This window comes from Anabrus simplex, chromosome 2 (assembly GCF_040414725.1).
Source record: "Anabrus simplex isolate iqAnaSimp1 chromosome 2, ASM4041472v1, whole genome shotgun sequence".
Taxonomy (NCBI): Eukaryota; Metazoa; Arthropoda; class Insecta; order Orthoptera; family Tettigoniidae; genus Anabrus; species Anabrus simplex.
The window spans coordinates 677,035,422-677,049,246 of record NC_090266.1 but is presented as its reverse complement, the minus strand read 5'-3'; the positions used below and the strand labels follow the sequence as shown (position 1 = coordinate 677,049,246).

The following is a 13,825-nucleotide window of genomic DNA, read 5'->3' as shown; positions in this document are numbered from 1 at the left end:
CATTACCTGATGAACCCTTTTCAGCACTCAATAACCTGGGTTCTTCTGCAGTACACTAGATCACTTGTCTCTTATTTTATCCCCTACCTTGCCCCTAGCACTTTGTATGTTATTCTCAGCTTCCTCAGTTACAGAAAATTGCTGTTTGAGACTGTTTCCTTATCCCTCCATTTTTGTAATGGTGACTGGAAGAAATGAAAAATTTGCCCGAATATACGCAATGTGTCTCTGAACACTGGAACAATCATTTAACAGCTCTTTGACAGACGACACATACGCAGAGTTGTCCATTAAAGGCAAGTGTACCGAGCTCGATAGCTACAGTCGCTTAAGTGTGGCCAGTATCCAGTATTCGGGAGATAGTAGGTTCGAACCCCACTGTCGGCAGCCCTGAAAATGGTTTTCCGTGGTTTCCCATTTTCACACCAGGCAAATGCTGGGGCTGTACCTTAATTAAGGCCACGGCCGCTTCCTTCCCACTCCTAGCCCTTTCCTGTCCCATCGTCGCCATAAGACCTATCTGTGTCGGTGCGACGTAAAGCAACTAACAAAAAAAAAAAAAAAGGCAAGTGTCTATCACAGTCATGATTTCCTCAAGATGTTCTGCATAATACAGGGCAGCTTTCATCCAGGTGCCCCAACGGGTGATGATTGGCTGTGGTGGAAGGGGAATAGAGGGTAGTTTCTCTCAAAAGATAGCTATTCTTGATGGAGCCTTACAGAACACTTTCTTCATTGTTGAAATGAGAGTATTTACTGCAGGAAACTCCGCCCTAACTGTTTCTGCGAGTCAATGCAAAGCATGGGCCATGCAAGTAACATGAATTAAAGAAGGATAGAAAGTTTTGAGGAGAGGCGCAGTGGCAATCATGTAGAAAGCAGCATCGGAGACAAGGAGAAGGACTTTAGAATCATCGACACTCCCAGGATACAACAATTGCAACCCCTTGTTGATGAAGTATGCAATGCTTTCACTATTGACTTTCTCAAGCTGTTTAGAGCAAAGAAGGTGAGCGGTAGATGCCTGATGGGGTTCCAGTTTTCCTACTATAAGGTTAGCAATGTACCTGCCCACAGAGTCGGTGGTTTCGTCCACACACAACCATATGGAAGACTCCCCAATATCCTCCCTGATCGACAAAATGACCTCATTGTAACAAATATCCAAGTAGGCAGTTTTTCTTTAATGTAGATGCTGAATGGGATGTGCTGCTTAGTGTATTTCTGTAAAAAAATCTCTGAAAACCGGATGAAGCACAGCATTCCAGGGGATATTTGCTACAAGTAGGGCTCTACACATATCAGCATAGAAACCATTATGGGTTGTAGGAGATATAGTTCGTGTGAGCAGAGTCTGTCTAATGTTACTTTTCATGGCTGCTTTCGCTTTGTGACTGGCAGTATCTGCATGTTGCATGTTCTCATGTGAAATCTAAAACACAATAAAGTGATGTCAATTAGAGACTAAGATGAGGAATAGAAAAGGTGAGCTATTGAATAAAATTTGTAATTTTAAACTATTTAAATGAAGCTATTATTACTCTAAAGTTAACTAAGAACAAGAACACCAGCCCACGAAGGACCTTGGCTTTCAATAACGGTTGCTGCCCAGCTCATGGCCTGCAGATATTGGGTGGCGTGTGGTCAGCACGATACATCCCTCAGCCGTATTGCCTTGCCTCCGCGACCCCTGCCCCATGTAGCTCCTCAATTGTCCTCACGATGCTGGGACAACACCGTTCCAGACCTCATAGATTTCTAAATTACTGCCGGTACTGGAAATCGAACCCAGGTCGCCTGGATTAGGTCTCTACAATTAATTAGAAGAACCAATATCGAAACCTTAGTTTTAGATTAATATGAAATTTAAGATATATGCACATACCTGTTTATTGCAGTACTGGCAGAAAATCATCCCTGGAAATTGTACACGCCATTGTTGTATAAGCGCACTCTTAGATGATTTCGTTTTAGGTATGATGAACTATATTCACTTAAACAGATGTTCTTTCACTGGCGACTTGACACAGTATGTCCCTTCTTACTACCTGCTCGTTGTTCTTCCTAGATAATCCTCCCCCTCACCCCGTCACTCGACACAGTACATCCTTTACTACCTGCTCGTTGTTCTTCTGAGCTAATCCTCCACCTCCACCCTTCAGTCAGCATTCCTTTCGTGACAGTTGTCTGGGAAGAGCACATTTCTGTGAAAAACCCACCCTTTGCTGTTCTGCTCGTTCCAGGGATGTCCATTGTGTGATTGTAAAAATTACAGAAATTGAATTTTATTTTAAATGTAGAAAATAGGCAATTTTAGGCACTGAAATAGTAAAATAGGCTCTAAAGGTCCAAATAGGCATTTTAGGGCACTATAAAACTCTATTAATGTAAGGGATTTATCATAAAACGTCAACATATTTTTAAAAAATCATGTTATTTTGCAAGGAACGAAATAGGCATTTGCCTTAAAATCCCAGGTCTAGTGATAACGAATCCAATTTAGTGTCTCAGTCATTATAATACCTAAGTTACCTACTTTTCAGGTGGAGTAGGTGAAGTGCCACTTCACCACTTATTTTTACCATAATGAATTACTTAAATTTATTTTTCTTATGACATTTGTTGGTTTTACGGAAAGAAAATGTTTTATTGTACGGCGTTTGGAGCACCTCATCACCTGATGAGAACCAGGGGAACTCACGAAAGCGCCGGCTGTCGGCCACAGTACGGCGCGTGAGACTGAGTGAAGGCGAGAGATTCCGCAGCTGCCTCTACCTCCCAAGTGCCCCCTCCTAGCGCTTGGCCTTGGCGGTTGCCATGACAACCGTGATGTCACCCACGTCCTTTCCACATAGCGGAATGTGCTAGTGAAGTTGTCGGAATAGCGGAATGTTTCGTCTTCCCTGCGTCATCGTGTGTGAAGTACGAGTTCTTACGCATCGTGGTTCATTCGTAGTGTTGTGCTGTTTTATTTAAATATGTATCCTATTTATGACATAGTGTGCATTTTATTATAAGCACCATTTTCACGTTGGAGAAACGAAGATCAGAACGAAGTTCTACGTTTTGATCGCCCTACTGAATCACTGCAAATTTGTGCTACAAAAGAAGTGAAACATTCCAGTAAATCTTACCATCTTAGTTTCAAACGATCATGGTTTAAGGAATTTCCATGGTTGTGCTCCTCTCCAGCTCTACAAAAGTTGTTTTGTTGGGCCTGCTTGCTTTTTATCAATAAAAATAACGTTTGGAATAAAGAAGGATTTTCAGCCCTTTTCAACATAACATGTTCTTCACATAAGCATTCGGACTCTGCAGAACATAAAATACGGCAGCTAGATTTCAAGACATTGGAAACAAACCAAAATAAGATCTCTGATATCCTGAAGGAAAATGCCAGACTGTATATTGTAATTGTACAGTTCAGTGAAAATGTACATTTAAATAGGCTTTTCCTTCAGTTGGTAATTGATGCAGTGCTCTATTTAAGTAAGCAAGAACTAGCTTTTTGTGGTCATGACGAAACATTAAATTCAATAAATCGTGGTCACGTGTTGGACCCTCCGCCAGTCACAAGTATGAGGTACGAGTACAAAACAACCAAAAACAAAACGTAGTTCCTAAATCTTGTCCTCTGTGGTGTAGTGGTTAGTGTGATTAGCTGCCACCCCGGAGGCCCGGGTTCGATTCCCGGCTCTGCCACAAAATTTGAAAAGTGGTACGAGGGCTGGAACGGGGTCCACTCAGCCTCGGGAGATCAACTGAGTAGAGGTGGGCTCGATTCCCACCTCAGCCATCCTGGAAGTAGTTTTCCGTGGTTTCCCACTTCTCCAGGTAAATGCCAGGATGGTACCTAACTTAAGGCCACGGCCGCTTCCTTCCCTCTTCCTTGTCAATCCCTTCCAATCTTCCCATCCCCCACCAAGGCCCCTGTTCAGCATAGCAGGTGAGGCCGCCTGGGCGAGGTACTGGTCATCCTCCCCTGTTGTATCCCCTGACCCAGAGTCTGAAGCTCCAGGACACTGTCCTTGAGGCGGTAGAGGTGAAATCCCTCACTGAGTCCGATGGAAAAACCAAGCCTGGAGGGTAAGCAGATTAAGAAAGAAAGAAGTTCCTAAATCTGTCGCTCGAAACCGAACGGGTAATAGCTCTTCACCATACTTTACAGCCACGAGCCGCCACTGGAATCTGAAGATCATCTGCATAGATGTGGTACTTGCTATATTTCAATGCATCCCCTATGTCATTTACAGACCCAAAACCGGCCCCTGCGGGACACCTATTGACTTGTTATGCCATCCTGGGTACATTGTTCCCACTGATACTCGTTGCCGATGGTCAGTGAGGTAGGAGCTAAAAAATTTAAGAGATATTATATAGGCTTTTGGGCTTGTGCCGTGTTATGTGAACCGCTTAGTCTGATTGGGATAGTTCAGTCAGCTTCCGCTTCGAGCGCTAGTGTTGTGCCACGTCCTGGAGACCATCTGGTGGTGAATGAACGTACCATTTCCATTTATACTTCTATTATAACATTCCAAATTCAAACGTGTCATTGTTTAAGAAGCCTTTCTCGTGGACAGTCGAGAATTCTTCTGAGGACGCAGAGCACAGTTTTCTGCGAAACGTCAAGAATTTCACCTTATTTTGACACGGCACAAGCCCAAAAGCCTATATAATATCATGTCTATAAGTATGGGCCGTGAAAGCATTAATGGCAAAATTTAAGAGATGTCCCATTAAAGTTGAGACTACGAAGTTTCAGCAGTAGTAACCCAGAGCTAACTATGTCAAAGGCGCTGCTTAGGTCTAGTAGTGTTGCTACAGTCACATATCGTTGGTAAGACTTTCATCTTATATCCGTATTGAACTGAGAACGTAAGAGAGGTAACTTAGAGGGTCCACCTTTTCAATACAAATGAAAGTACAAGTAAATACATACAAGTATATATGTTGTAACTTAACCATTATAACATTCATTTGTATTGAAATGGTGGACCCTTTAAGTTACCTCTCTTTTGCAGTAATGCTGTCACGGTACTATGTCCTTTTTTAAAGCTGGATTGAAAAGGATCAAGGAGGGAATTCTGGGTCAGGTATACAGTGATTTGTGCATGAATCAGACATTTGAGTGCTTTTACGAGGGTGGTAGGATGGACACAGGGATGAATCTGATGGAGAAACCAAGGTAGTGTTTTTCGGGATTGGGCTTATTAGTGCGTCTTTCCAAACTTTAGGGAATACTACATTGGTCAGGCAGTCCCCAATGATGTTTTTAATTAATTTTTATAAAGATACCGTCATTACCTGTCGCATCGGAAGCACATATTTAACATCATTTGCGCTAACAGTGCAGAAAGAGAACAGGTCACGCTCGGAACAGGGTGCGGAGTTTGTGGGTTTAGTCGGTAATGGAACTGGTCCGACTTTGGGCTGAGAAAAGTAATCTTTTAACGTATCTGGAGATATGGTGGGAATGTGCTCTTCTACGGCTTTGCCTATGCCCAAAGATCGTAGCTTCTTCCAGGTTTGGTTCAAATTATTATTTCCCACTAACCGTTGAAAGTAATGGCATTTACCATTTCTAATTAGCTGTTTAACTTTGTTTCTCAGTGTCCTGTATTACTCAGTCTTCTTTGTCACATTGTCTGTACCAACGGTCACGGCTTGCCATAGCAGATCTTATCTCGGACGTTAGCCGGGGGAAGCGGGGCGGGTAAATCTTACCTGCCTCTCCGGAGCATGTTTGTCATACAAGTTCAGCACTAATGAGTTGAATCTGTTAACTTTTGAGTCCATGTCATGAAGATTACGTATGTCATCCCGCGGTAAGTTATATGCATCATTGCATAGGTCATCTAATTCAATATGTTTTATGTCTCTTAAAATAATGCAGCGTGCTTGATACTTCAGTCCTCGGATAAAGTAACATAAGTACAGTAAGTCGTTAGTTGAAATCCCAGGAGCTGGGATCTGTTCGTGCTTAATGGCTTTCTGGGGTTGGTTTGCAATTATAAGGTTAATTAATGTGCGAGTCAAGTGGTTAGGGTAGTTGACGTGGTTCATAGCATTAAGTGGTAGGATTTCCATGTTCAGAGCATGGAATATGCGACACATTTTATCCGATTCACTAGTTGGTTTTAACAAGTCGGTATTAAAGTCACCCATGACTATGACATCTTCGTAGACCGAAATAAGATCTGTTAATGCTGCTTCGAAGTCCTTCATTTGTCTCATATTAGGTGGCTTATTATACAATTCCTATTGATTTCTTATTACAGTCAAGTTCAACACACATACCCAGGTCACAGGGGGAAGGCTGGGGTCTGATGTGCAGATAATCCTCCATTTTAAATCATTCCTGTAGTATAAGGCTACTCCACCACCTCATCTATCAGTGTGGTCATGTCGTAAGAGCGAGTATCCATCGAGATTTACAGAACAAGGCAGCAAATTTCCACGTAACCAGCTTTCTGATAGGCCAATACAGTGCACCTTATTAATTTCGAAAATAGCCTGTAGTTCTTCCAGGTGAGCTGCAATGTACAGTGAATTTAGGTAACAACAGGAGAAAGCTCTCGGGTGATTCATCAGCTGTCGCCTCAGCATGGATCCCGTTGCCTCAGGGTATGGGAGGGGTGAGGGTTGGGTTAAGAGGCGAGGCAAGGCAAGGAATGTGGGTTGTTGACACAGGGGATGGATTCGTCTACCAACATAACAGGAAAAACTAATAGTAGGTTAATGAAATAAGATGAGCTTACCCGAGAACAGCACTGAATACATCCACTACTATGCGCACACGCGCGCGCACACACACACACACACACACACACACACTCCCACTCCCAAAAGCCCCTGGCACAGTTTAATATAGTTTTCCTCACACTTGTGAGGGCCTCTGTGTGAAGAAGTCCGCTCCCCTTCAGCGCACGCTTGGCGCACCACACACAATCTCGATCGTTATAGCGCAGGAATTTGATTATAATCGGATGATTTCCTTGCGCAACCACTTGTGCAGATGTCCGGCTTCGGCGCCCCAGTCGGTAACAGCGGTCAACGTCGCTCATTGAGAGCTCAATCAAAAATTAACTTTTGATTATGTCCAGAGACTTGTTTACAGACATCTTCAGATGGTTCTTCCGGGACGCCGTCTAGCAGTAGGTAATTGCGGCGACTATATTGCTCTGCCTCATCCTGTTTTTTAATTTTGTCCTCGGTCACGCTTAGTTGTTTCTTCAGGTCACCGACTGCTGTTGTTACTTGCGACTTGAATGCCTGGAAATTGCCGTCCGGCATTGAAGCACAGTCGGAGGGTTGGCAGCACTTACAGCGGAGTCCAAGCAAGCTTGATTGTCCTTCGTCACCTCTTCAAATTCACTTATTTTCCTAGTTGTTTCTTTCAGAGCCGTTGCAGGAGTGTAAAACTGAAGCTTATCTTATTTATGTACCACAACTATGCACAGATCAGAAACTTTCTGCAACTTATTATGCAAAACGAGAAGGATGTTTACAGAGCGATATTACTCGCTCAACACACTAGTCACCCACCATCTTGGCAGAACTTTCGGCATCACTGTAGAATAAAATGCAGACCAGCTAAGTAGCACAGTCAGACACATTCATCAGCTGACTTATTGTCATGTTAAAGAACTCCAGTGCTCTGGTGTCTTTTAAATCATTAGCATTTGAAGGCATTATTATTATTATTATTATTATTATTATTATTATTATTATTATTATTATTATTATTATTATTATTATTATTATTATAGAATGCAGTCTGGGCAAGTACTAGACCTTGTAATTTATAGTAAATATGGTTTGTTTTTTAAATTCGTCATTTCATTCAAGTGGTTTCAAGTTTACATCATATGTCATCTTTTAGTATTTGCATATAAATATGAGAAATTATTTCAACAGGGTGTCCTAAAAGTATGGTAAATGTGAAGTAGTACGTACAGCAGTGCAGTTTTTCCTACAAAAGATATTGGAAATGCCCTCCTGCGGCCATGTCTGTACACGACACTGAATATTGTTCAACACTTTCTGAAGGACGGAACCAGTCCTCGTGAATCTCAACTCGTTGAGCTCTTGAAAAGTTCCAAAATTTCAGTGTGGTAATGTTCTGCGTTGGTGTCATGTAAGAAAACGGCCCAATGACACGCTGCCGACTTACAGGGGAAGGCTTTGGCGCATGAGTGACATATTCGATCCACCTCTGGTACACATGTAGGGGATGACCAGGTGTATAAGAGGTGCAAGTAGTAAGTCGCAATTCTTAGCCGTTTCCGAGAAATTAATTAATGAAAAATTGCAGTGCGCTTATGTGCAAGATATGTTTGCTATGAAGACAACGAGCTCGTGGTGCAGCGGCAAGAGCTCCACTCCGTAAGCGCGGGATCGCCAGATTGAATCCCGCCGATGGACTGTTTTTTAAAATATTTCACATCTCTCACATCTATGGTGTCTTCAATAGTGTTCATTTTCAAATCAATTCCAATAAATTCTTTTTTTTAGCAGGGAAAAGGTTTCTGAAAAAATCGTACAGGAGCTCTTTAAAAAATTAATACTTTTATTCCCATTATTTTGTACAACTTATTCTACCCTATTTTTTTATTCACTATCGTGCTGTTCGCACGACGAAGTACTGCACGAAGTGGGATGATATTGGTCATAAAAGCAGGGGAAACAATAATTATTGCGGCATCTTGCACAAGTGATAAGTGCTATATGTTTGCATTTGCAGGGTTTTTTAATACATATATCGCAAAGCAAACTTCATTGACGCTCATGAACGATGTCCTGTCATTGATATTTGACAGAAGTGATGAAAGGAACAAACAGTGCCTTTTACGTATAAAAGTATACATATAACAAAATACGCACAAACTTGTATTATAATAATAATATTTGCAATGCAGATAACATAGAGCGTATGTAATTGAAAGAAATTGTTTACTCCTATACGATTTTTCCAGAACCCTTTTCCCACTAAAAATATAATTTATTGGAATTGATTTGAAAATGAATGTCAAAGAAGATGATTTGTGAAAAATGTGAAATATTTTTTTAAATCGTCCATCGGCGGGATTCGATCCAGTGCTTGCGAAGCGGTGCCCTGCCCTTGCCGCTACGCCACGAGCTCATTGTCTTCTTTGCAAACATAGCTTGCACATAAGCACACTGCAATTTTTCATTAACTAATTTCTTGGAAACTTACTACTTGCACCTGTTATACTCCTGGACATGCCCTACACATGTACCAAAAATAAATCAAATTAGTCACCCATGCGCCATAGCCTCCCCTTGTTAATACACACCATACCTCAATCTTCTGATTGTGTAAAGGCATTTTGTGATGGTTGTCATTGCTCCAGACACGAATGTTCTCACTATTAATGTATGTGGACAGATGAAACCTACATTTTCTCTGCACTGCACTGTAGAGTAACTTTTTTGGACACACTGTATTTTTTCTGAATTAACTGACCTAATGTACATCTGTTTCAGCTTGGAGCAGCGTAGGTCCATGCTCAGATTGGACAGCCTTGGATCCAGCAATAATGTCTTCATCTCGTCCTCACAATTTCCTGGCTTCCACAGCGACAGTGGCTCCAGTTCAGCATCCAATCATTTTGCATAATTCTAACTCGCATTTAAATCATCAAGCGCTTAGCTCACAGTACTTGCATATTCAGACTACAACTCAGTGGCTGCGTTCACTTAATGGAGAGAATTGCCTTTTATATGGTGCAAATAGTCAAAACTTAGCAAACTCAGAATGGAGTGTACAGAATCATAATTCTGCATCAAACTCTATAGCCCCTCCTCCCCCTGGATTCACATTGCGGATGAATTCAACACAACAAACTACTGCCACAGTTCAAAGTAAGGCAACGGTGCCTTTGACTCAAGAAATGACCAAAATTGGAAGTTAGTATTAAAATTGTTTTTGTTTTACATGAAATCTCCATGCTTTATAAAGAACACAGGTTTACTTTAATTATCACAAAACCATTATTTTCAGTAACAGTGTAATTTCAGTTTTTCGTCTGTATGGGGCACATAAGGTGGTTTGGATAACCTATATGTGACAGTGTGGAGAAGAAAAGCTGGTGTACATGTGTACAGCAATATAATGTACGAGTTTTATAAATGAAATTGACAAATTCGAAATGTTTAACAATCATGATATTCCCTACTTTGAACAGTCCAAATAAATTCATCTCGTTAATCTTATTTTCTGTAATTTTTTTCTCTCCCCACCTTTCCTTCCATTGCTACAAGCACTATGAATGGAGTTGTTTTAAAAATGGTGTACTATGAAACCATAAAATTGTGATATATTGTATAAGAAAAAACCTTTTTGATGCCCTTTCCTTTGATATTTAGTGTCGATTCCTTCTCCATGCAGATAGTTTTTACTTCAGTTTACTTACTTTTTGTGACTCTTAAACAGTTATATCCACTATAATTTCTAAAACTCTCAAAATATATGTAGAATATTATTAACATAACTGTTAATTGACACTCAACAGTGGCTCCCAGAACTCTTCGATGGTATATATACTTGAAATCACCTAATTCTTCTAAACAGCCATTAATGTAATGTGTCAAATGCTTAATAAATTCACTTCAAAAAATAAATTTATGTGTAAGAGTCATGGTTATGGAAATTAAATTTCTCTGAGTTGAAAATAGCCTTTCTTACTCTCCTGTTCTGTCACCAAAATGTATGTCTGGAATTAACTTATAATTGAATATATTTACATCATAAAAGTAACTGTTTTATATATGGTACAAAAACCTTTGTTGGAATGAGTATTTATTTTGGCCAGTTTTGTTTAAAATATCTGACAGACATTTCATTAAGAAATCCACTCTGTTTTTGTTCCAACATGTAAAAATATGTTTTAGTATGCGATCTTTGCTTTAGACTGGGACAGTCCAACTGAAAGCTAGCCAAGGACCTCATTTTATATTCCTGGGAAGTATATGGGCTTTACCTATCCAAACTGGTTGTATATCTTCTATACCTGCTGCATCAATAATAATGTTTTATTCAGTGGGTACTTTAAAAATGAAATTATGTTGCCAATTTCTTCTGAGTAATCTTGCTAATTTGTGATTTAAATGCTTTGAACTGCTTTGCATACAATGAAGAAAAAAATTAAAACTAAGAACAAACACCAGTCACCAAAAGAAAAGTGAAATTAAACAGCACAGTAGAGTCTCGCTCAACCGACCTTCGCTTATCCGACACTCCGTGTTATCCGACACTGGTAGTCTTAATTTGAACTTTAGGTGGATGCAATTCTGGGACACGGGGTGTGGAGGGTGTGACTGTGGGACAAGCACTGGCAGTCATGCGGTAGGATTGTTCAATGTAGTATTGGTTGGGTGCGGATGTTATACAGTAGTTTTCATATCCTCTTGTGAGTATGGCGAGTAAACGTAAGAAAGTGATTGTGTCTGTGGAAGACAAGTAGAGTGGGTTAAAGAGACTGGACAAAGGGGAAACACTCCAAAAAATGGCTTCAGATTATGGTGTTGGACGTGTTACAGTGGGAGACTGGAAACATACCAGGGAATAAATTGAAAAGTGGTGCTCTACGAGAGCAACAAGTGATGCACTGAAAATTAGAAAAAAACCAATGAAAAATGTGAGTACGAAAAAGTAAGTGAAGCACTATTTCTTTGGTTCACTAAAAACCAGGAAAAGCACTTGTCAATATCTGGCCCCATTCTGCAAGAAATGGTGGTGTATATCCAGAAGGAGTTTACTAAAGGGACCCTAATTTTACTGCTAGTGCTGGGTGGCTTGATCGGTGGAAAAAACGGTACGATATTGGGCAGCTTAATATCTGTGGAGAAAAACTGTCAGCTAAATCCGATGATGTTGTGAAATTTAAAAGACAATTTCAAGAAATAATCCTTGCTGAAGGATTAACCGGTGATCAGATTTTTAATTGTGTTGAGACTGGGCTGAATTTCAAGATGCTGACATCAAAACTCTTGCAGCCCAAGCCAAGACGTCTGCACCTGGTTACAGGCGTAGTAAGAAAAGAGTACTGCATCTACTGTACAATTGAATTAATAAGTCAATAAATAGAGTCCCATAAAACATAGTACATAATACAGTATAGGCTTCCTGTTTGTTTTAGTTCATTTTCAAAGTTATTCCGTATTATCCGACATTTTCGATGATCCGACGTACTCCAGGTCCCGTTTAAGTCGGATAATCGAGACTCTACTGTATAAATTTAAAAAAAACAAAGCATTTGGATACCAAGCAGAAATAGTGCAACAATTTCCTTTTTACTTATTTTGCAAAAATATATATAAAGAATTTCACACACTAGTTTTTACCTAGCCACTGGATTATTTTTTAGTTTTAATACTTACTGATGCAGTGCAGGCCACAGAACATACCGTGAGTCAGTCGTTGAACAGGCCTTTTTCAGGACTGCCAATAGTCTCAAAGAAAATCCTTCCAGTAATACTTGAAGGTCTCCATTCCTGATTATGTAGTCAATGCCTTTGATAGTTTTGTATTTGTATCTTCTACCTGGCAATGAGTTTTATAAATACAGACTTACCTATTTTTATTTGAAAATCTTTCTACAACACTTGTGGGTTGTCATGATGGCAAGGAGAACTTAATATTTTAAGTTGATTTATTTGTAAAATACAGAGGGAGTTGGCTGTGCGGTTGGGGTTTGAACCCTGCTGTGAGCAGTCCTGTAGTTGGTATTCTATGATTTCCCATTTTCACACCAGGCTTTACCTTAAGTCCGTGGGTGCTTCCTTCCTATTTCTAGCACTGTCCGCTCCCATCATAAAACCTATTTGAATCGTAATGGAAAATCAATAGGGAAAAGAAAAAATGTTGTAAAATTGCATATTGGTATTAAGAAATCTTTCTGAAATAATCTTGACAAAATCAATCTACAATTACATATGTACCTTAAGCATGATTCCTAAATATAAAAACAGAAACTTTGAGCACTATTATACGAAGTGTGTTTTTTGAAGGCAACATTTTGGATATTAACAGCCATAGATACACAGATTCAAGAGAGAGAGAGTAGCCATTGGATACGAGACGAGTGTCATCGCCGTAAGGACCCTAGCTGTATGTATACCAATTATGAGATGTAGCGCCTGGTCTGTTTCACATACAAACTTCTTTTACATGCTCACGTTACACACAAAGTACCTTTGCAGTTATGACACCCATGCCTTAACATACAGAGAAAAATACATATTTTTATTTTTCTATTCCACCTATTCAATACAATTGATTTTGTGTTGTTAGAAATATTTTTATTTTTCTATTCCACCTATTCAATACAATTGATTTTGTGTTGTTAGAAATTCATTTTACCACAACACTACATTAAAAGGGACATGTTTCGCTCGGTTTCTGAGCACCCTCAGCCTTTGTAACTTATCTCCAGATTAAGACCTGTCATTGTTAATTTGCTTATAACTAACGTGTACTTAATTATGATTCTAAAAACTAAGTGGTAAAATATGTGAACATAGGCATTTGTAAACACAATGGACAGTTTAACAATTTAAAATGACAATGCTAAAATTGTGATAGACATTGATTCTAATAACACTGACGTCTAAAACACAGTAATATCCTCACAATAATGAGATTTGGCTAAAATTCTCAAGTTCTTTGTTTTTTAAAAACAATTGTTAGTTGACTTATTATATTGTATACATTGAAATTTGAGTCATAAATCCTGTTAAAACTCAATAGTATCTAAAGCATAAAGTCTTAATATGCGTGTCAAAGAGGTTGGAAATATTCTGC

At 39.7% G+C, this 13,825-nt stretch overlaps 1 protein-coding gene across 3 annotated transcripts in view; it reads left to right on the top strand.

Annotated features, from left to right (window-relative positions):
- LOC136864358 (uncharacterized) overlaps window positions 1–10,236 on the top strand; it is a 333,471-nt gene extending 323,235 nt beyond the window's left edge. For all 3 annotated transcript variants that reach the window (XM_067141257.2, XM_067141256.2, XM_067141255.2), the window contains exon 13: window positions 9,508–10,236. In XM_067141257.2, the coding sequence (XP_066997358.2) occupies window positions 9,508–9,935 (428 nt within the window). In that variant the 3' untranslated portion in view covers window positions 9,936–10,236. The remainder of the gene's footprint in view (window positions 1–9,507) is intronic.
- Window positions 10,237–13,825: the final 3,589 nt, after the last annotated feature.